This window comes from Drosophila miranda, chromosome XR, assembly GCF_003369915.1.
Source record: "Drosophila miranda strain MSH22 chromosome XR, D.miranda_PacBio2.1, whole genome shotgun sequence".
NCBI lineage: Eukaryota > Metazoa > Arthropoda > Insecta > Diptera > Drosophilidae > Drosophila > Drosophila miranda.
In genome coordinates, this window is record NC_046674.1 from 2,328,029 (window position 1) to 2,350,125 (window position 22,097).

Here is a 22,097-nt window from a genome sequence, read left to right on the forward strand (position 1 = left end):
GAACTTTTGAACCAGAATGATTAGCCAGATTCAGAGATTGAGATTGAGAGATCTGTTTGGATATCCAGAGGAGGGGCTATAGAGAGCGGGTTAGAGAGAGATCTCTACAGTTAGAGATCTCAATCTTTTGTGGTTTAAAATGCTTTTCGCACGCCAAATTGATTTCAATCAGCGAACAATAAAGTAATTTCCATAGAATTTCACACTTCACTGAATGGCCAGCAGAATGAATGATCGACTGACTGATTGAGTGAGTGAGTGAGTACGTGAGTGAGTGAGTGAGTGAGTGAGTGACTTGCTTGACCCAGTGCTCTACAATCGCTTGAACAATACGAGTATATCGCGTGGAAACACTACTCTTTGCAATCCTTCGAATCCATTGCCTGAGATTTCGTTCAATTCTTTTCTACTTTTGCAGCTGGTGGCGCGCACTTTGGGGGCAACAGCTGCAATTGCATTTGCAACTGCCACAGCCACAGCGATTGCGCCTTCGCACACTTCTAATGGACGTTGGACGACGCCCACTGGGGCCAGGGAAGGCCCCCCGACTGGCTGAATGATTTATGAGCATGCCGGCTCGGGCCGGGCTCCGCCAAGAGAAAAGTGAGAGAAAACTTCACTTCAAGGGTGTGAAAAGCGGCAAATGAGTTGTGCCTTTTGTGTGCCCAGAATCTGTTCCTTTTTTCTCCTTTTTTTTTTTGGATAATGCAAAACAAAATGCTCGCAAATTGCAGACACAAAACGTGGATTATGGCAGAGAGATCTCTCACTCTCTCTCTCTCTATCTCTCTCTCTGTGGCGGCGGCGCTCCTTCTGGTTTAAGATTAATCGTCCACAAAAAGAGAAGAAGAAGGAGGAGGGGGAGGAGGAGGGGAGGAAAGAGATCCGATCCCAAAGTCAAGCAAAAGTCTTTTGGTGTTAATGAAGCACAGAGTCTGGAGAGGAGTGGACTGGAGTGGAGTCTTCGTCTGTGGGGCCCACCCACGCGTACACTTTAGCGGCACTTTACATTAAGCCACGTTGTGTCGAGTGTTGAAGCCGCAATTTCTCGCAGCTGTAGGCCTCTGCCTCAGCCTCTGCCTCTCCACATAACGGAGGATCCCGCCACCCACTCAGCGTGGAGTCTGTACTGTGGAGCGTGGAGTGTGCGGCATGGAATCACAAGAAGAGCTTCGAGGTGAGGCACAAGAATCATAGATCGTCGCCTGAGCTTGCCTCTGAGCCGCATCGCAGAGGCAGGAGTCAGGAGTCAGGATAAATGAGGGTAAACATCATTAGACGATCCATCGATGGGAGAGAGAGAGAGAGAGAGAGAGAGGAATCCTCTTCAAGATCTTTGTTTGCCACAATGACGAATGGTCTTTATTCTTTGATGGGAAAGTGGGGAAAAGCTGGCTCCACAGATTACACGAAAGTGGAGAAAAGCTGGCTCCAAAGATTAGAGTATCATTTGCATAAATCGATCAGATTGTCGAAGGAGGAGGCTCTTTTGGCTTTTAGCTTTAATGATGATTGGAGTTCGAAAGGCGAAAGAGGAGCTGTACAATGATTTGAGGGGGGGAGGGAGGCAGTGGTCGATGGAAGAAATGAAAGTCTAAGCCTAAGAAATCTACAAGAGAAAAGCGGGCATCAGAAGGAAGAAATATCTACAAGAAAAGAGAGAACTTCACCGCGAAGAATCTACGGATCTCCAAGAGAAAAGAGACCCAAAGGTGAATGAGAGAGAGAGAGATCGTCAGGGAACGAGAGATCTTTAGATGGAAGAAATACCCACAGTACAGATCACAGATCTATAGGGGCAAAAGTGAGCCAAAGTTGGATCAAAGATCTCCAAAAAGATCACGTTTCAAATCGAAAGAAGTATCCATTGATAGAGCTAGAAGTTCTCCAAAGAAGATGGATCTTCTGGATCCCAAAGAAGAATCTCTTAAGATATTATTTCTTTCCTCCCTCGCCATCCACTGGAATTTCCCGATTTCTTTTGCAGTAAAAACACTCCTCATCTCCCCATTAGTTCTTGGGCGGAGCCAGCTCAAATATCCTTGGTCTGTGGGCGCCTGGTAAGCCACTGACCTCTCTCGAGGCGTTTACCAACGATTAACCCCGACGACAACCCTTGTGGCACTAGCCACAGAGGTGCCTCGCCTGCCGCTACTTCCTACTGCTCGCAGAGCGGTCTTTGATTTCGTGGAAGCCACACAAGACCCGGGCGCGGCGGAGCCGATGTATGCACATATTTTTCAGCTTAGTTCAAACAACTTTAAACGACAGCTTACTAAAGTAAAGCAAAAGTTAAATGAGCAAGAGCTCTGCCCGTGGCAGAGGGGGAGTGCAGTGCAGTGGAGTGGCGCAAAGAAAGATAAAAAACTTTTACCACAAATCGGATTTCCTGCATCGATTTCGCACGCGTGCCTGGGCCTCCAAATGCAACGAAAGAGGCTCCTCTTGAGGCACTCGAAGTAGATCACAGAGCGAGAAACAGACAACGCCATAGAAAAGCATTAAAAATTGATACAACGACTCGAAACAGAAGATGGAAACGAGAGCAGGAAGAATCTTCAGCGCACTCTCAGATGCCACAGATATTTCCCAAGGAAATAGAGGAGATTCTTTCGCGTTGGCCTCTGGATTTTCCAAGAAGCCATCCCACCGGAGCGGGGGAAAACGCGCTGTGGCTGCGGCAGAGGCTGACAAGTTTTTCCCTTATTTGTAAGCCGCAACAGGCAGATGGATGACAAAGAACCAGTTGGAGTGGCAGCCGCCTCTAAACTTGGGGCACACACAGATGGATTGTTAGAGCACAACACGAGCCCCACAGGGAGGGGTTCCCCCACAGGAGAGAGGAAAGCAGATCACAGAGAGAGAGAGAGAGCCGAATGTTGGGATGGATGGAAAAGGATCTGCTCCTCTACTCTGGAGGAAACTAGTTTTCCCCCTTCGCAGTCCCATTCCCTGATTGAAGTCCACTCTTCCGCCCACTCTGGCCCTCTCTTCATTCTGACAACGTGCCAAAATGCCCCTCAGGGCATCATCGAAGGGCCTGGGCTTCAAACTAATTGCGGGGACACGCCTTCAACTTCTTCTTGGGCTCCGGCCCATAGCCATCCCCATCAAGCGCCAATGCATATTCATATTCATATTCATGGTTCATAACGAAATGATGTTCGCTGCTCGCAGGGGAGTGGAGTGCAAGGGAGTGGAGTGCAGCGGAGTGAGTGGCAGAGTGGGTTTATCTTCCATGTTCACACATTCAAAATGCTTCCCCCTTTCAAGCCCCACTCCCTCTCTCTCTCTCTCTTCAGTGTCCACTCTCTAGTCTCTAGTCTAGTCTCCAGTCATAACTGCACAATTGCCTCTGTGTTTTTTAATTAACCCAAAAAAAAGTTACAAAAAATTAACACAAGAAAAGATACGTTTGGTGGCCGAACCAATGGATACCCTAGGAGATTCCTAGTGATCGAAGAGACACCAAGCCTCAAGCCAGCCGGTAATGCAGTCCAACCAACCGAGGGGAGCCGCTGCATGACCGCGTGAGACGTATTCCTTTACAACAAAATAAAGTTTTACCCATAAAGAGTAATCGATTGTTCCTATATGAAATAGTAATCTGATATGGATAGACATTTTCTTAGCTCGATTTTATATCCGTACAAAAAAAAAACCCCGATATTTCTTATCGAAACGCTGCTATATACGATCATGCATACGATATCTTATCATTATGTTTTCAATATCCTCTTTATTTGCATTTCAAAGCCAATTTAATCAGTCCAAACGTTGTTGTCGAGGCACAGAAGACTGAAGAACTCTGGGTTCTCGTTTCTCTGTGCCACAAACATCGCCTGCTCAGCGGTAAGCCCTCTACTGTGCAGGGTATATCAAACACAATCCACAGAAAAGTTGAGCAAGTGCGCGGGCATTACAAAAAAGTGTACAAAAAGGAAAAGAGAAGAAAAAATTGAGGTGACAACATATAGGAAATGTCTAAATATACAACAAACAAAAGCTGGACAAAGCATAAATCACCTCGAAAGAGGAGGAGGAGGAGGAGGCGAGTGGAGTGGAGTGGAGGGAGGGGCACATTGCAACTGTAACTGCAAACAAGTTAATGAATGTATCTGAAAGATACATCTGCATAGAGAGACACTGAGGCAGCGGTAGTGGCAGCGGCAGCCTGTAGCCAGAGAGAAAGACTCTCGACAAATAGAGTTGGCCGAAAAGCAAAAAGCGGGCTATAAAAAGCGTTAACAAGACAACAACAACAACAACAGACACAGCAATTGGCAAACAATAAAATACACTTAGCAGACAAGAGAGAGAGAGGGGGAGCGGGAGAGGGGAGGAGTGGGCAAGTGGAAGAGCTACTAAATTGTTGTTAACAATTCTTTAGAGCCCAAAGCCAAGGCAAATAAATTTTTCTGTCTGCCAAAATGTGGGTCAGCAGCACCAGCAGCCAGAGAAAATCCAAGGGGGGAGCGGTGGGGGACGGGGGGGGAGGTAAACGTTGGAAAATCGCAGTAGCGGGGCGGCAGGGGCCAAAGAGCTTTTCATTTTATAGAAGTTTTTCTTTTTTTTTTTTGTTTTCAATGCCAACGGCAGACATTTCACTTTGCCAGAGATTCAGACTCTTTTCCTTCTTTGCGTGTTGGTCAGAAGATTTTTAACTACCGTTCAAAATGTATCTTAAAGATACGCCACATGGAGTGCACTCAACGTGCTCCCCGTCTTCTACTCCTTCCGCCTCCATCCCGCTCTCCCTCGCCTTCGCCTCATTAATCACTTTCAATCACTTGCAAAGAGTCAATTTTGTGAACAGCTTCTTGCCAAATGCCATTCCATGCCATTCCATGCCGCCGTGCAGCAGTTGCATCCGTATCTTTAGCGTTTTGTGTATCTTCCCATCCGCTGGGTGCCTGGAACGCCAGGCACATTTGGCTTTTATCATTCCCCAAAAGAGAAACAAAAACAAAAACTAAAACTAGAGCTTCTACAAAAACACATTTGTGTGCCAGATATTTTTCGCGTTTATGGATTGTGCGAAGAACACGAAAATCTGTAATAGAAACTAATGGCTTATGGGGAGGAAGAACTTCAAGAGATGCATCTGAAGAGTGTTTTCAATGGCTTTGAAGATTGCTTCTTCAGCTTTTAGATGCAGATCCATGAGAAAGTGTAGATAGACTCTCGGAAGATGCACAAGAATAAAGTATATTCCCGTTTTCATGTTAATTGTAGATCGTTTATTCAGTTCTAATCGATGTTAGGGGTACTTTCATTGGCGGTGGTAGATCTGATGGCCGTAGGAGGAGGGCACTCCGTAGGAGTGAGCATACGATGGAGCATAGACTGCCTGGTGGACCACTGGGGAGTAGGACTTCAGAACGGGAACGTGCTGCACCACGGACACGTGCTTCACGACCGGGACGTGGCTCACGACTGGGACGTGGCTCACGACAGGCACCTGCTTCACGACGGGCACCACTTTGACCACCGGGGCCACAGCCACTCCGTAGTGGGAGTGCGCGGAGGGGTACTCCAGATATCCTGGAGAAGGAGCAGCCGAGGCAACGGCCACCAGAGCGAAGATCAGAGCACACTAGCAGGAGAGAAGAGGTATCAAAGGTTGTCCCATCTATCTAAAGGACAGATCCTTGAAAATACTTACAATGCGGAACATGTTGGAATGTTTGGGGATATTGAAGACTCAAGTTAGAAGAGCTGCTGTCACTTGTGTAGAGGTCTGTTGACTGTTGTTGACTTAGCCTCATATCGGGGATTATATATGGCCAAAAATGTGTCTTCTGGCTGCACGCACAAACCAGTTTAATTGTGTTTTGTATCTTAATTCTTTGGTTTAATTGTGCGAATAGATTTATCTGTCGATTAATCCGAAGGTGTATTCACACACACCAGACTCCCCATCGTCTTCACGGCCTTGGTTCTCAACGGTCATCGGCGTCTTCGAACGGCTCACGTGAAGCCGGCGATCGATATAATGACAATGCCTTTCAATACCTTCGAGAGACTCCACACGCGGACAGACAGACAATTGCGAGGTGATATTGAAAGGGGATTATGCCTAAACGGCATGACAAAGGAACGTTTATGTCGAAGATCACCTTTTGGGCGGGAAAACAGATCAAAGCCCAACGAAACGGAAGGAAACAACAGATCGGATCGGATCGGAACTCTTTTGTGGGCGAAACTCGTTTGTCGCGTGGCGCTGATCAAATGACTTTGTTCCGAGATGTCTTTTTTGACTATTTAAAGAGCCCAAGCGGAGGGTCAAACATCAACAGTCATCCGACATCCACGCAAGTTACAAGAACCTCAAATTCCACAACCAATTCTTCTTCAACATGTTCCGCATTGTAAGTATCTTCAAGAAGAAATCCTATGGAGTATCCTTTAACCTTTGATACCTCTCCTCTGCCGTCAGTGTGCTCTGATCTTCGCTCTGGTGGCCGTTGCCTCGGCTGCTCCTTCTCCCGGATATCTGAAGTACCCCTCCGCGCACTCCCACTACGGAGTGGCTGTGGCCCCTGTGGTCAAAGTGGTTCCCGTCGTGAAGCAGGTGCCTGTCGTGAGCCACGTCCCAGTCGTGAGCCACGTCCCGGTCGTGAAGCACGTGTCCGTGGTGCAGCATGTTCCCGTGCTGAAGTCCTACTCCCCAGTGGTCCACCAGGCAGTCTATGCTCCATCGTATGCTCACTCCTACGGAGTGCCCTCCTACGGCCATCAGATCTACCACCGCCAATGAGAGTACCACTAATAACGATTAGAACTGAATAAACGATCTACAATTAACATGAAACCGGGAATATACTTTATTCTTGTGCATCTTCCGAGAGTCTATCTATAGAGCTGTAATGAAAACATTCTTCAAAGCCGTAAAGATTCCTCTAATCGCATATTACACTCTTCAGATGCATCTCTTGAAGTTCTTCCTCCCCATAAGCCATTAATTTCTATTACAGATTTTCGTGTTCTTCGCACAATCCATAAACGCGAAAAATATCTGGCACACAAATGTGTTTTTGTTTTCGTTTCTGGCTTCTTGGCATGCTGCTGAAAATATCTTCAAGCACCTTTCGCTGCACTTCCCGCAAAGTTCTCGCCCAAAATAAAGCTAAAGAAATCCTCTGCAAATCTTCTTTATTATTGCGGGATCCACAATCGATGGAAATGAGGGGAAATCGCTTTCCAAATGCACCTTCTCCTCGGCACATTTAATGACCCGCGAATGTCAAAAGTCCATGTGAAGTTTCCATCATCTCGCGCATCATTTGATGGGACATTTTGTTAAATTTAATTTTGCCACAAAGTCGTTTTGTTTTTTGCAACAAAGACTAGTGCTGTGGAGACGTTAACAAGGTGGCAAAAATATGGGGAGAAGACTGCGGCGCGGGCTAGGAAATTTCTTCATTAATCAGCGAAATAAAGTAACGCCTCATCCCCGCACTGCCAGTGCCAGTGCCAGCTACCAGTGCAACATCATCATCATCACGACGATCATTCTCCCCGCTGGATCGTCTTTAATTTGAGCCAATTAAAGTGGCGACAAAGCCTTCAAGACCGACTCCACTCTCGGCTCAAAGCCTTGTACAATATGCCTTTCCCTTTTCCCCGATGCAACGATCCAGCGATCCAGCGTTTCAGCGATTCAGTGGCCCGTTCGCCCCGTTCGATCTACCAGTGTTAATGATTGAACCTGAATGAATGGTTTGTACATGAATTTTTCATTGTTTTTTATTCGGGTCTGTGGCTCTGGGGCTGGGGCTGCGGCTAGAAAAACGACTCTCAAAGAAAATACTTTGATATAAAAATAAATTGTGTTCGAAAGTAAAATTTTATGAACATTTTTTTTTTGTTTTTGTTTTGTTTTGTGTGTGTGATTTCTGTTGCCTTTGGGTTTGGGTTTTGGTTTTTGTTTCTGTTTTTTTTCCCCCCAATTGGCAAAAAGATTTATTGAAATTTTTTCATCTACATTTCATTTGGTTTTTAGCTTTGATTTCATTTCGGTTTCATTTTCATGGTTTTTCCTCAACCATAATTTCTATATAAATTTCTCGATTGCTCGATTAAAAGTTTCGACAATTTTATTGCTCTATTAAGAGAGAGAGAGAGGACGGGAGAGAGGGAAACGGGGAGCCAGAAAGGTGTGTAATTCCGTTTGTCTGTTTAATGACGAAATCATTTGATCCGCTTCCCCATCCAAGGGCTCCCCTTTGCTGGGGGCTTCCACCGTGTGGATTGTCTGTGGTAATGACTTCATCCCGGGACTCGGCGGACTCTGACAACAGCAGATTTGTCTGTGTTTTTCTGATAAATTACCACCACTCTATGGCCTATAATAATATTTTTTTTTTCGGCTTTCGGTTTTCTGTTTTTTAGGGGGTGTTGCCTTTTCGTTGCCTTTGTTTTCATTTTGTTAATTATCCGCTTTAATTGTTAATTTAAATCACGAACATTTTATAATCATCGGAGAGAAGAGTGAACAACAGAAGGAAAAGAAAAAAAAAAGAAAAAAAAAAAGTGAAACTCAATTGAACTTGAGAGGAGAGTGGCCCCTGCCCAAGCCCCCCCTGCCTCCCTCTGTGCCTCTCGGTTTTCTCTTCAATTCTCTTATGGTTTTCGGGGCGTGATTCGATCGAAAGAGTAGGAGAAAGGTTGCCGAGATTCGATTGTTTTTCTGAGAGATATGAGGAGATATAAGGCGGATTTTGTGATTTGTTAGAAGTGTCGGCTGGAGTCAAGTATTTCAAAACAAAGCCAAGATTGAAGATTGAAGGTTGCCCTAAGTGCCAGTGGCATTGTTTGTGCTGTTTATGATTGAGCGGTTGTCCGCGATTGATTGAGAGTTCCATTTTGATGGCCATCTTGCGATGACAATCTTCTTCTATTATTTTTTGCCTCTATAGAAACGTTTCCACTCTGGCAAATGTCATAATTAATGGTGTTCTAAAAGGTGTGACCAGTTCTCAATAACTATATAACACCGAAAAAGATTATGCCCAAGTTTAAGGTCAATTTTTAATCTGTGTTCTTTGATCTATATATTTTTTCTATTTTTTTTATTTTCTTTTCTTTCCTTTTTTTCTTTTTCTTTTTTTTTCTTTTTTTTTTCTTTTTTTCTCTCGACAGATTAGACGTCCAACCAGCCTTTACCTAAGCAAACCTTCAACTTCTAAAACAGTTTTCTACCACGATTAAAGGACACTGTTTTCCATAGCTGTTTCAGTGCCATTTTCCAATCAGTTGCTGTGTGGAGCGTGGAAAACGTTTCTCGTTCAATTGAATTTCCAATCGAATTGCAGGTCCCTTGGAAAACGCCGTGGCGGAGCTCGTTAAATGATGGCAAAAATAAAATGGAAAGTTTATTTAAAGGTTCATTTAACGCGAAAGTTGAACTATAACTGAAACGAATAAACGAAACAGCAGTCTCGTCTCTCCTTCTGCGATCGTAACTGAATTTCAAGTGGATTTTACACTCCAACTAATTCGGTAAATGTTTTATTGCCGCCCAGCGCCGCGACCAGTGCAACAATCGGGCAGGCAGGCAGGCAGGCAGTCAGCATTCAGCATTCAGCGGCATTTAACAACTGCTGGGCGGTCAGAGCGACCGACCATATGGTCTGCCGGGTCCAGTCTTTTGGCTAACTTATTGGGCGAAAGGTTATAGCCATGCCAGCCACCAATTGTTATGCAAATCTGTTCGATGGTCGAGCTAGAGATTGCCTCTGCACCAGCAACAGCAAAAACACAATGGACACAACTCTCGGACGCGGTCGAGGTAGCCGTCGCGGACTCGGATAGAATCGGACAACGAGGAGGCAAAAATCCTAAAGAAAACCCAATCGAATCGCCGCCAAATCGCATCGAATCGAATCGCAAAGCATGGAAATTATGACTGCCATAAAGTGGAGCATTTCCTCGACTGTCCCTCCGTCCGTCCGTCTGTCCGTCCGTCCGCTCACTCCCGCAATATCGCCATGCAAACGGAACACTAAATTGTCATTGCGATTATCGTCGTAACTGTCGCTGGGTCCTGGTCTTGTGGGTCTTAGCTAATCTTCCAGACAAAAGCCAAAGCCAAAGCCAAGAGCCCAAATTGCGCCACCTTCACTTTTTCTTGGCCTTTCTTCCCGCCCTCCCTTCTTTTCCCCCTACTTTTCTTGGAGGCTTTTCCATTGGGCTTGCAGTTGTCTTGTCTTGACCATTTTTGGTCCATTTAGTTGGGGCAAAACAAAGACATCCTTTCGTTGCGACATGCAACATGATTGTTTACGCCTCACTTGCAACAGAAGAACAGGCAGGGCAGTCCCCCCTAACTCACAGTTAACCCATTGTGGCCCCCATTCAGAAAAAAGCAATGAAGAGATCTCATGGGGAGAGGCATTTCTCAAGAGGGCGGAGGGCATCAGAACTGTTTCGAGATGAAAGATCTACAAGATCTCAGAGGAAAGATCTCTTTCAAAGTTTCCTTGCCTCCTAAAGCAATATATATCGTATAACTCCCTCTATCCCCTACAAATCCAAAGACATCCCACGATTCCCGCACCATCCGTCCATCGTCTTATTCGCATTGCCTTGAGCTCTTCTTTTTTGGTTTACAATTAAAAAAGGAGATTGCAGCCAGCACCTTGGGGGATGGATCTGGGGGCTTCTGGGAACTCCATTGCCGGCATCTCGTTATGGCCGGCGACATTGTCCGGCAGCTGACAAATTTTGTTTGGCTTTTCCTTGACTCCGAGATCATCTCATCTCAATCTTGCGGGGCCACCGACTGGCTTTCCTTTTACTTGGCTCTGGGGTTTGATTGCTTCGATCTGTTTTTGTGTTGTTTTGTGGAAAATGGAACTCTAGTTTACGGCATTGGACATTGAGTGCGTGTCGTCTACGCCCCCGGGAGGAGCCCCAGCAGCGGTAGCGGTATCTCTGGCGGTGGCTACTGCCAACAATTGACAGAGACAAACGCCAAACAACTTATTGGAAATATGTTTAACCATTTTGGGCAATTGACATTTTGTGCGGCGGCAGCCTCGAAGCCCGCTCTCTAGCCCCTTTATATACTCCTCGGTATAGCACCTCTTTACACCCCTCTATTTGTGCTCTTTTTCTCCTTCCCTGCCTTTTTTTCAATCGACAACGTGACAAAACAATTGTCGTAAATCAGGGGAAGGCAGCAGCAGCGGAGATCGGGGATCGCTTTTCGATTTGCAAAACTCCTTCCTTTTTATTTGTTTTTCGTATCATACTTTCATTTGGCTCGTGGCTCCAGTGGCTCCAGTGGCTCCAGAGGCTCCAGTGGCTGCGTTTTTTGATTGGAGCAAAATGTGCTGCTGGAATTCCATTGAACAAAAGCTTGCAAAAGGCATTTTCAATTAGCCAAAAAAGAGAAACAATTGTTGTATGAATGGGTCAAAGAAAAGTCTCTCCTCCAGTGGGTGGAAGGGGCAAGGAATGGGGAAGGAAAGAGGCAGGCGAAAGACGGAGCAGATAGAGGAGCATTTCGTATCTGAAAAGGAAGTTTCAGCAGGAAGAAAGGGAAACTCTTGAGGAGAAAAAGCAGGAAAGTGCTTATCAAAGCAGGAAGAAAAGGGAAAGCTCTTTCGAGGAGGGGGAAAGCCCATGATCCTCCTTCCAGTTCTTATGCAATGAGAGGGCCCCCATCTCCGTCTCCGTCCCCATCCCCGTCATGGTCAAAATGGCTCAAATCAAAATCAAAACCGACACAAATCAAAGCCAAAGGCGGAGCACACCCACAGACAGACACACGGGCGCTTCCGTCTTAGATTTTCCCCCCACACAATTACATAACAGAGCCCCCGTCCGACTGTCCGACTGTCTGTCTGGCATATAACCAATATTGTTCAGAGATAAAGATCCCCCTAAATCAAAGCCAATTCAAAGCCCAGGCAATCTCCCCTCCCAGCAAATTTGAAGGTGTTACAAGCCGAATGTCCGAATGCCCGAATGCCAATTATCATCCCAGCGCCAAAGAGTGCTCCCCGAGTGCTCCGAAGCTCTGGGGTTATCGCTTCTTCGACTCCCAATTTCCCAAGCAATTTTCACTTTCAATTCAATAAATTTTCGTTACGAAAATTGCTAGAAAACAAGGGGAACCTTTGTGTTGTCTGAATTTTCAAGGGGGGGGATTTTTCGAGGCTTCAATTGAGCGGCGGAAGAGAGAAGGAAATGAGAATGACTGACGGATTTGAGGCTCCCAACAAAAAAAAAAATAAAAATAAGAGTTACACAATCCATAAAAAAAAGAGTCAAGAGGGGGGGGCGGGGCAAACACACGCACTTGCGGAAGCTATTGAAGGGCGGGGGAAAAACTTCAACAACAGAAAAACCACAACAGCAGAAAACCCGCAAGTCATTGCGTTTGAAGAAAACTCAAGAAAATGAAATGCGTAAAATTGTTGTTGTTTTTTTTTGGGGGGGGGGGGGGTTTTTTCATGTTTTGTTACACTTTTACCACCAGATTGCGCCGCGCGATTAGTATCTCCTTTTCGCTTTCTTTCGGCTTGTTATCAAATGCTAGAGGTCTAGAGTAGATTTGTTTAGCGTTTTTTCTGTTTTTTTTTCTTTTTTTTTTGTTTGCTTTTTTTGCTTTTTGAAAGTTTCAACCTCAACTTTCATGGAAAACCACAGAAGAGCAATGTTTCTTGTGCGTTTTTGCCCCGACTTCGATTCACTTTGAAAACCTCAAAGGTTGTGAAATTCCGTTCGTGACCATCTGAACCATAAGATTTGAGTGCGCTTGCATTTCGGTTAGTACAGTTTTTCAACTTTTTCAAAAATTAAATTCAAAATTTACTTTAATTTTACATTGGTTCTTTTTCCCCCTATGCTCCGGTTTTCGCAAATTTTGCGATTAGTAATTCGAAAAAATTGGAACGAATTCATGTGCTCCTGTTTTCGCTATCGATAGGCATGTTCCATGCATCACTGGCATGTTCCAACACCTCGACAAGATGCGCCAGCAGGCCTTGGCCTTTTTGTGCCCTTGGGTAAGGACAACAACAACAGCATCTCCGGTGGGTGGGTGTGGCCTTCCCTCTGTCGCCCGACTGGCAGATAGACTACGCGATCTCCGACTGGAAGAAATGGATGCCAAGAGCGAGGAAACCAAGAAGCTCGTCACCCAGTACTCCTCCTGGAGGCTTAACAAACCTAAATCCCACGGCAACACGGCAGCAACAATTTAATTTGAGATTCAAAGTGCAAAAAAAATTGTTTGCAACATTTCAATTGTTAAAAAAACTGTTTTTCTTTTGGAAATTGAAATATTTTAGTTAAATATGCCTTTTTATATAAAACAAAACGAAAACGAAAAACTTATGAAGACCATGCAATTTGTTTTTGTTTTGGATTATTTTTTGGGGGTAGTAGCATCTGAGGCTCTCCGAAAATCGGAGCCACCCAAAATCATGCTTCATTTTGTTTACTTGACATGTAATTCCAATTTTGCTACATGTAAAATTGCCATATGTCAAAGCAAGCCTTGCTTCGATTGCTGTTGATTTATTAAACTATGCGTACCTCTGACATTCTTTGGCTCTTCTACATGTATTTTACACGCCTTCTACATTATACATTCAAGGGGCAGTACAAAAGTATGCTACGAAAAAATGTGTACTTGGACTTACCGAGTGAACTGCCAAATGTCGCTGCAATTCCGCAATGCCATACAAAGTGAGCTCTGTGATGGTGGGGGAAATCTCCAGTTTGTTTTCCATTTCGCGTAGCCAGCGACGCAACTCCTTGGGATCCTCGCAGAGAACACCATCCGGTCGCTGGGTTTCTTCGAGCATCTATGAATAATGCCCAAATAATTTCCACAGCATACTTTCGGGTTGAATATGAGATATTTACCTTCAAACAACATTCGTTGGATTTCTCGAGTACTGTGCTGGCGCCCTCTATCTCACATCTTGCCTCTTTGCACGTATCCAGCAGGTTCGTGTCCATGATATAGTTGTAGTTCGTTTGTATGGCCGCCCAGAGGTCGTCCTTGCCGGGCGCGCCCAGGCCCAAGGTGGCGCTACTGTGCAGGCTGGTGGAACTGCTTTGACTGCTTTGTCCCCACGAATAGCGATGCATTTTGTTGCCGTTGTACTTGCCGCCACTGTGTGCGTTTTTCTGTGGAAAGAAGAGGCAGAGACAGAGAGAGAAAGAGAGAGGTTGAGATGTGTGCATTGGGAGACAAAAAGTTGTTAATAAATAAGTAATTTGAGGCCTCCCAATATGGGCCTGAAGAAACATAACGCTGCGCGACCATCTGAAACCCGTTTTGGCCGCGCTCCAAATTGCAATGTGCGCGCAATTAATTAATCATCGATTTTCCCGCAGAAAAATCGTGCAAGGAAATTCCTTATTTACACAATCGTCCCAGAAAGCAGGCAGCAGCCGGCAAAAGCAGGCAAAAGTCGTAATTGAAGTTGAAATCCGACATGGAATCAGTCATTCATTCATTCAGATTCCGAATCGGTTGGGGTCTTGTTTTCTGCTGATTTGAGTAATTGATTAAATGAGCGCCAGGTGGGGCGCTCCCCTCCTCCGCCTCCACCGTCTTTGGGGAGTGACGACTCGCATTTCATGCGAACTCCCAGCCCCCTAATCCGCACACAGTCAGCGCCCAATCCCCGCTCAGTGACTAAGAAAAGATCAGAGACATGTTGTACGAGTGTGTTTTCGTACGGTGCAGGGTGGTCTTTGGGGCAGCCTTGAAATGGTTTTGTTTTCTGCGGTCTGCGAGTCTATAAGTAAATCAAAGCACGGGCTGTGGGAACTGATATTTTGGTGTGTGGAATGCCGACACTCCACAGATTTGCATAAGCCACGGTCAGCGGACTGCAGCCTGCAGCCTGCAGCCCAGTGGGAGGTCTTGGGTGTTCTGGAATGGCATTTGGCATGTGCAGCTGACAGCGACATCTGGGGGAAGGTCTGGCAAGGTAGCTATGCTTTGGGTAGACTGTACCTCCGCTTGGAATCTAGAAATGTGGAACACCGTCTCAGCAAAGAAGAACTTTCTATTGAAAGATTCAGGAAATGGTAACCGCTGTACCTTTTCGGAATGTTGGCGTATAATGGACGTTCAATGGGCAATGCAATCCACTGATGAATCAGCGCCAATTCCATTCAGCCTACTGAAAGCAGCCCCGTTCATCATACTTTTCCAGTTTGCAGCATAAATCAGCAATTTGCGTTGCTAGTTTGTGGCGCCACTGGCAGTAACCCCGTTATGGGAGGCTTTTGGTTTATGCTAATAATGAAATTTATTAATAATTTATTAAAGCAATTTCCGTTGACACACACACTCTTGGGGGACACACGCCATTAAGGAGAACAAGAACAAGAACAAGAACAAGAGCATTTTCATTCTAACGGTAGGTAGGCTGCGCCGCGCACAGAAACTCGTTAGCGTGCGGCATGGAACAGAACGGAACGGAACGGAATGGGAGCTCACTCTTTACGTCAAGAGTCAAGAGTCTGTCCACTGATCAATTGCAAATTTATGCAAGCATCCAGCCTACACACTCACTCGCACACCAGCGACAGGCACAACTGTACCTGCGGGGCACCTGATGCAGTGCCCCCCGTTCCACCGTTCCGGTGTGATCACTCACTCACCTTGAGGCTGTTGTAGGGCCGCTCAAAATGGAGCTTCGCCTGAATGACATCACGTTGGTGCTCCTTATGCTCCTCTTCGTTCGGTTGCAGTGACGTCATCGACTGCGATTGTTTGCCACTGTTCTTCGAGTAGTTCAATGGCTGGCCGGCAGTGGCGATACCACCACCACCGCCGCCGTTGGTTCCCGTTCCATTCCCCTTCGTTCCGCGTCGCTGTTTCTTGAGGGAACTACTGCGGCTATTGCTAGCGGATTTTGTGGTTAGAAGTGTCGGCCCCCTGTTCGGGGGCGCGGCAAATATCATCCCTGCTGTTGCGATGCTGCTCTCGAATTTCATGGGTTTCGTTGTGGGTGAATCGAACCCGAGTACGGATCCGAGTCCGGGCCCGGTTCCGGTTCCGGTTTCGGGTCCTTCCTTCATCATGGCCGCTGTTTCAGTCTCTTGGTTGCTTATTGATGCTCTTTCCTCGTCCGTTGGAGGCGGCATCACTGCTTCTGTCGTTGCTGCTGTTTCTTTCTCTATTTCTGTTTCTGTTTCTATCCTTTGCTCTCCACCTGTTTCCTTGTTCCTTTCGTGTTGCATTTCCATTGTTGCGGTCTCTGTTTAAGCTCTCTTTTTGGTAGCGTTTCCCATGTGTTCGATGTGTGTGTGTGTGTTAGTGTGTGTGTGCTGCCTATTATGTAAATTGGCTTAAACTTCAGCTTAAAATTCGCTCAACATTTGCATGTCTGCATGGCTTCCTCTTATTCCCATTGTTTCGTTTTGTTTCGTTTGCCAGCGTTCCGCTCTATGGCTATGACAATGACCTTGTCTGGGGAGGAGCAGGGAGTACAGTCGCGTCGCGTTGCGTTGCGTTCCGTTTCGTTCGATTCGATTCGTTTCGTTTCGTTCCTTTCGATTTCGATTTCCTTTCCCGTTCGTTTTTATGCAAAATACTTGTTTCGTTATTTTGATAAAATGTTTTTGTATGTTAATGCCACTGAAAAATCGAAACAAGAAAAGGGAAGAAAGAAGAGAGAAGAAATTGCAAATTAGTGGAAAGGAAATCAAAACAAATTAGGGATATGAATGTTGTACAGATCTCTGGTCTTTTCTGGTGGGTTTCCTATAATGATGATTGCCCCGCACACCCCCCTCGATGATGGTGCACCGCCCTGCCCCCCGTGGCGGCACATGGGATGTGCTCTCTGCAGCATAATTGCTGCCACCAGCAGTTTATTTACCCCCTCTCCCTCTTCTACTGCTAATGATTGGTATTATTATGTGGAAAAGCGATTACGACTTGCAGACGAAAGCGAATGGCAATTGGGGTATAATTTCCCGTAGTCTTTAGGTCGAAAACGGGGGGATCTTTGATTGATATTTTCATAGGAAATCCATTAAACTAGCATGTAAAGACAGAGAGAGAGAGAGAGAGAGAGAGAGAGAGAGAGAGAGAGAGAGAGAGAGAGAGAGAGAGAGAGAGAGAGATTTTGTAGGGCTCATTAAAGTTCTTTTGCTGTGGAATGTCCGATTAAGAGCGACCTCTTTTGGTCGCTGTAGAGCAGTTTGGGAACACTGGAAATGAGACACTTGGCCTCAAAATATTGGAATTGCCATTTAAAATTGTATTTCCATTAGTTCCAAGCATTTCTTTCCTTCATTATGTTCTTTTTCCACCATTCCTAAGCGTAAAAATGTAGATTATCGCGTGGAAACCGTTTCGGACTAGGAAACACTTGACCTTAAACCATTTTAAAGCACGTACGGATTACCTAAACCTCAAACAATGCAATCAAAGTGTAATCCATTATTTCACTGATTTCGACTCCTTCAGACGTTCCCTTTTCATTATTCCTAACCCTAAATCTTTCAAAATTTCTTAATTAACAAACTCTTTGCTATCTCTCAGTCTCGTGGCTCAGTGCGCACACATTATATCGCATTACCATATCATTTCTGGGGGCAACCAGCACCAACACTTATCAGATATTGCAACACTGGCTGGCTGGCTGGCTGACTGGCTGGCTGGCTTTGCGGTTATGAAAGAACCCTCCTCTGCATGTGGCACATGAACCACTTAGGCATTAATTAAGTCTCGCAAGAACCTGAGTCGAGTCGGTTCTCGGGAGCCGGCAAATATCTACAATCTCCATATCACACCCACTCACCCACAGAAAGCAGAAACAGAAACAAAAACACACACACGGAAAAGGCAAACAGTAAACAACAAACAGTAACCGTAAACTGCAATTAAAAGGCAACTTCTATAATGGCTATAACTGCATAATAACATGGCTTCAAGCCCCAACCCTCCCTCCTTTTGAAGCTCGAATCATAATAATTACGAATGCAAATATTACTTAATTTTCGTGGCAACTTTTTGGTCAACGACTCGACGGACAACAGTAGCAGCACCAGACGGCAGTAGGAGGAGGAGGAGGAGGAGTAGAAGGTGGAGGAGGAGGAGGAGAAGGTGGAGGAGGAGGTGGTACTCTAAACAATGAACACGATTCTAATCGCAGAGCAAAGCAATCAAATTTTCATACGAAATTAGTCGCAAAAAAAAACCACTTGTGGGCCATATTCGTATGCAAATCAGTCGGAAGGGGGCACCACTCTCGCACACACACACACAGACACACACACAGACACACACACAAAAACAGACACAGACGTAGAGTGGAGTGCACAGAGGCGGTGTGCCTTGTCCCAGCTCCAAAATTGGCCTGCTAGCCGTTCATTTAGCCACTTAAGAGCCGCCACAGCCACACACAGATCCGATCCCACAGAGGGAGATCCAAGATCTGGAGAGACAAAGGCAAAAAGTGGGTGGTGAATGGAGAAGGCAGAGGGCGTGGCCCCGCCACACAAATCAATGCTAAAATGCTGTAAATAAAGTCTCGGCTGGCGGGTCTTTGGACCAATAATAATCGCAAGTGAAGCAGAAATAGCCACCAAAAAAGGAGCCCAAGTCCCATTGATTTGAAGAGATTGTTGAGATCTTTCTTGAGATTAAATATGGATTTAATTGGTAGCGAAAACAAAGTTCTTTCATTGATTTAAACTCCCTTTGCCGCAGTGAAAATCGTGAAAGATCAAAGATTTATGGAGCAGTGGAGCCACCCATGGAAATCGAAAGTTTTGTCATCGTTTCGATGGCTGATGGCTGATGTCTGATGGCTCTCGGAATAGATTCTTTTGTCATCTTTCGCGGGCCTTCTTTTGAGCTATAATCAGGTACGACGACTGAATGACTGACTGAATGAATGAATGAATGAATGACTGTTGAATGTCTCTCCGTGGGGCTTGTGGCAGATTTACGAGCTTCTGCTCGTAAATTTCGTGTCTGGCATGGCAAAATGTGGCGGTACCTGCAACCCCAACCCCAAATCCAACTCCAACGATCCCAAATCCCCAACCGCCATCACCATCCGCATATTTGTTGACTTCATTTTTGGTTTCGTTTGTCTACGCAAAATATTTGTCTATTTTTAAACTCTGTCTCGTCGTCGCTCTGCTATTCTGTCTGCTCTTTGCTTTTGCTTCCTCTTGTGCGTTTTGTGTGTCTTCTTTGTCTATTAATTGCCTTTGCTGGGCTTCTTCTGCTCTTCTGCTCTTCGGCTCCTCTGCTCTTTGGGGTCTCTATGGTGCGGTCCCCCGATCTTTGGTCTCTGGTCTCTGAGGTCTCTGTGTAGGTTCTCCGTCTCCGTCTCTCCGTCTCTCTGCTGCGGTGCTGCTCATTGTGTGGCTACTTTTATGTGCCACATGTGGAACATGCCTTGGCTTGGGCCTGGGCCTTGCTTTCGGCTGGGGCTCTTTTCGGGGCTAAAAGAGTTATTACCGAATGTTTACAGGTGTCTTATGCAAGAGGCGGTGGCGTCCAACAGGTGGTCGGAGGAGGCACGGAGGAGGCGCGGAGGAAGACCCCACAAAATATTACAAAGAAAATTGTATTTGAACTGAGATTTTTATCTGGCGACGACCAAAGTTGAAAGTGTTAAATATTTGGGGATTTGCATAATGGGGGGGGGGGGAATAATTTTCATTATTATTATTATTTATTTTTTGTTGAATCCTAAAAGCAACATTTGTTTGCCTTTTCTCTGATTTCTGAGAAAGTTTTGGTCTTGTTTGGTTCAGTATTTTAATGGTATTTTTCAGTATTTCATGTTATAAGCAGGATTTGTGCATATTGGGAGTATTTTTGGAATTTATGCTATATAGTATTTTTTCTGGTATTATTTTTGGTATTTTTCGGTATACTTTTCAAATATTATTTTCGGTATTTTTCCAGTATTATTTTAAGTATTTTTCCAGTATTATTTTAAGTATTTTTCCAGTATTATTTTAAGTATTTTTCCAGTATTATTTTAAGTATTTTTCCAGTATTATTTTAAGTAATTTTCCAGTATTATTTTTGGTATTTTTTCAGTATTTTTTGGTATGTTCGGTCTTTTTTGTAGCATACCCTCGAAATAGTAATATAATTTCGGTATGCAATCTTGTTTCGGTGTTTTTGAAGCATTTCAATGGCATATTTTTAGTATTTCTATGATTTCTGCAGTATTTACGACAAATTTTCCGTAAATCTGTTGGAATTTATGAGGCTATACAACTTTATAAGTATTTGTTTTTGCACATCAAAGAACCCTCGTGGTTAAAATTAATTTTTCTGCTGCTCTTGAGCATATTAATTATATAATTATGTAATGAATCCACAACGGCAGGCATTAACCGCTTTATGTGTTGGCCATAAAATCATATACATATTTGTTTATGACTCACGGCCTCTGCAGGAGGAAGCAGAGACCGATAGACTGATGGAGTGATGGACTAATGGAGAAGGGGCCCATGCACAGGCACAGTTACAGGCACAGCCATAGCGCTGTCGTCCAGGGCTCCCCCTTTTATGCAAATTTTGCACACAGTTTTTGCATGCAAAATCCGTCGAGTGACTAAACGAAAGTCTGCTCCGAGGAAACGGGGGCCCGCTCCCCTTGGACGTCATGGAACTGCAATTCATTTGGGAAATTGCAAATTTCCAGTTTTCCTTTCCTTGGACTTTCATTGAAGTTGGCGGGAGGGGGAAAAGGGGGGAAACTACCGCGAGGAAATGGGCTCTTGCCTTGATTGGGGGATTTTTTGGGTATATTTCGAATAAAACAAAACTTTCCTTTGTTCTGATTCGCGGGCAGAACTACTTCCATTTCCATTTCATTTCTCGTACACTTTTATCTTCATTTACTTCCGCTTCTCCGCTCCATTTGCTCCCCGAGAACAGAATCTTCCCCATCCCCCATCCCCAACTCCGTGGACGGATGTGAAACTCACTTAAATTTGGGTTTATTCTCACGCTGGAAAGACTTCAATTGAACGCAAATCAAAATCAAGTGCACGAGCAATTGAAAGCCAGGGGCCTGGGGCCTGGGGCCTGGGCTCTCTGCTTTGATTAGATAGCGTCGATAGCCCCATTCGCAGACACTCGAGTGGGGCCAAAAGCTAATCAATTATACTATGGTATATGGTCTATGGTCTATGGTATATTGTACAGCAAATGGCACTATCTTCGGCCCGAGAGCGGAGATAAGACCGCGACTTGGCCATTCATTTAGTCATCGATTCGCTTGGCAGCGAATGAGCAACGAATGAACGGAGATAAGATCGAGTGCCAGGGCTAGAGATGGCACAGAGAGCCCAGAAAGAGTCTACTCTTTATTTTCCTATTTTTAATGGATTCGATGGGATTTAAGGGATGGTAGAGGCAGCAAAGAGAAGTCTCCTGGCCACGGGAGTGTCTTCAAGGGATAGTAGAAGAAGCAAAGAGAACTCTCTGAGTGTCTCCTCCATTCAACCATCATCATACATCGTAAGAGAGTCGATGGGGTTCGATGGGGTTCAAGGAATTTGTGGAAGAAGCTACGATGTCTCCTTCGATAGGATTCTTTGGAAAGTCTCCTTGCAACGTTAGTGTCTCCTTCATTCAATCATCTCTAATGAAATAAGAGATTCGATAGGATTCTAGGGATGGTAGACGAAGCAAACAAAAGAATCCTCCTCATCGCATCAACACCATCCATCGGGTTCGATATGAATCGATACAATTCCAAGGATGCTATCAGAACGATGCTCCTATCGTGTCCCCTCCACAGTCTCCTCTCTAATGACTCGATAGGAGATGCTGGCCAGCTCTGAGCTCCGCTCTAATGCAATAAAGAACCAAACCATTAAAAAAGAGTTCGAATCGGAGAAGTAGAGACCGAGAGATTGGGACGGACAGACTGCAACGACAATCCACATTCCGCAGACCAAAAGCATAATTAAAATATTGTTTAAAGCAGCAACTGGCGGCTGCTGCAGAATTCTTTCCAAGAATCGCCATTCGAGTGCCACACATTTGGCCATTGGAGCCAAGTTGGTTGGCTGGCCCGGACCATGGCTCAGACGATGGCGATGGAGACCCCCAAAGGCAGACA

General features: G+C 45.2%; 3 protein-coding genes across 7 annotated transcripts in view; 1 reads left to right on the forward strand and 2 right to left on the reverse strand.

The window, feature by feature from the left end:
• LOC108151110 (nuclear anchorage protein 1) overlaps nt 1–22,097 on the reverse strand; it is a 139,634-nt gene that overhangs the window by 76,513 nt on the left and 41,024 nt on the right. For 4 of the 5 annotated variants that reach the window (XM_033386978.1, XM_033386980.1, XM_017279511.2 and 1 more), the window contains exons 2-4: nt 15,643–16,621; nt 13,885–14,151; nt 13,659–13,823 (exon numbers count right to left, since the gene is read on the reverse strand). In XM_033386978.1, the coding sequence (XP_033242869.1) occupies nt 13,659–13,823; nt 13,885–14,151; nt 15,643–16,230 (1,020 nt within the window). In that variant the 5' untranslated portion in view covers nt 16,231–16,621. The remainder of the gene's footprint in view (nt 1–13,658; nt 13,824–13,884; nt 14,152–15,642; nt 16,622–22,097) is intronic. The other variant, XM_033386979.1, reaches the window with a different exon arrangement.
• On the reverse strand, nt 738–6,439 carry LOC108151112. Its single transcript, XM_017279517.2, has 2 exons — nt 5,666–6,439; nt 738–5,596 (listed from the first exon to the last, which is right to left on the reverse strand). Exons 1-2 carry the CDS (start codon nt 5,675–5,677, stop codon nt 5,273–5,275), a joined length of 336 nt encoding a protein of 111 aa, XP_017135006.1. The 5' UTR covers nt 5,678–6,439; the 3' UTR covers nt 738–5,272.
• On the forward strand, nt 6,360–6,779 carry LOC108165234. Its single transcript, XM_033386559.1, has 2 exons — nt 6,360–6,371; nt 6,434–6,779. The coding sequence occupies exons 1-2, from the start codon at nt 6,360–6,362 to the stop codon at nt 6,758–6,760; spliced, it is 339 nt and encodes a 112-aa protein (XP_033242450.1). The 3' UTR covers nt 6,761–6,779.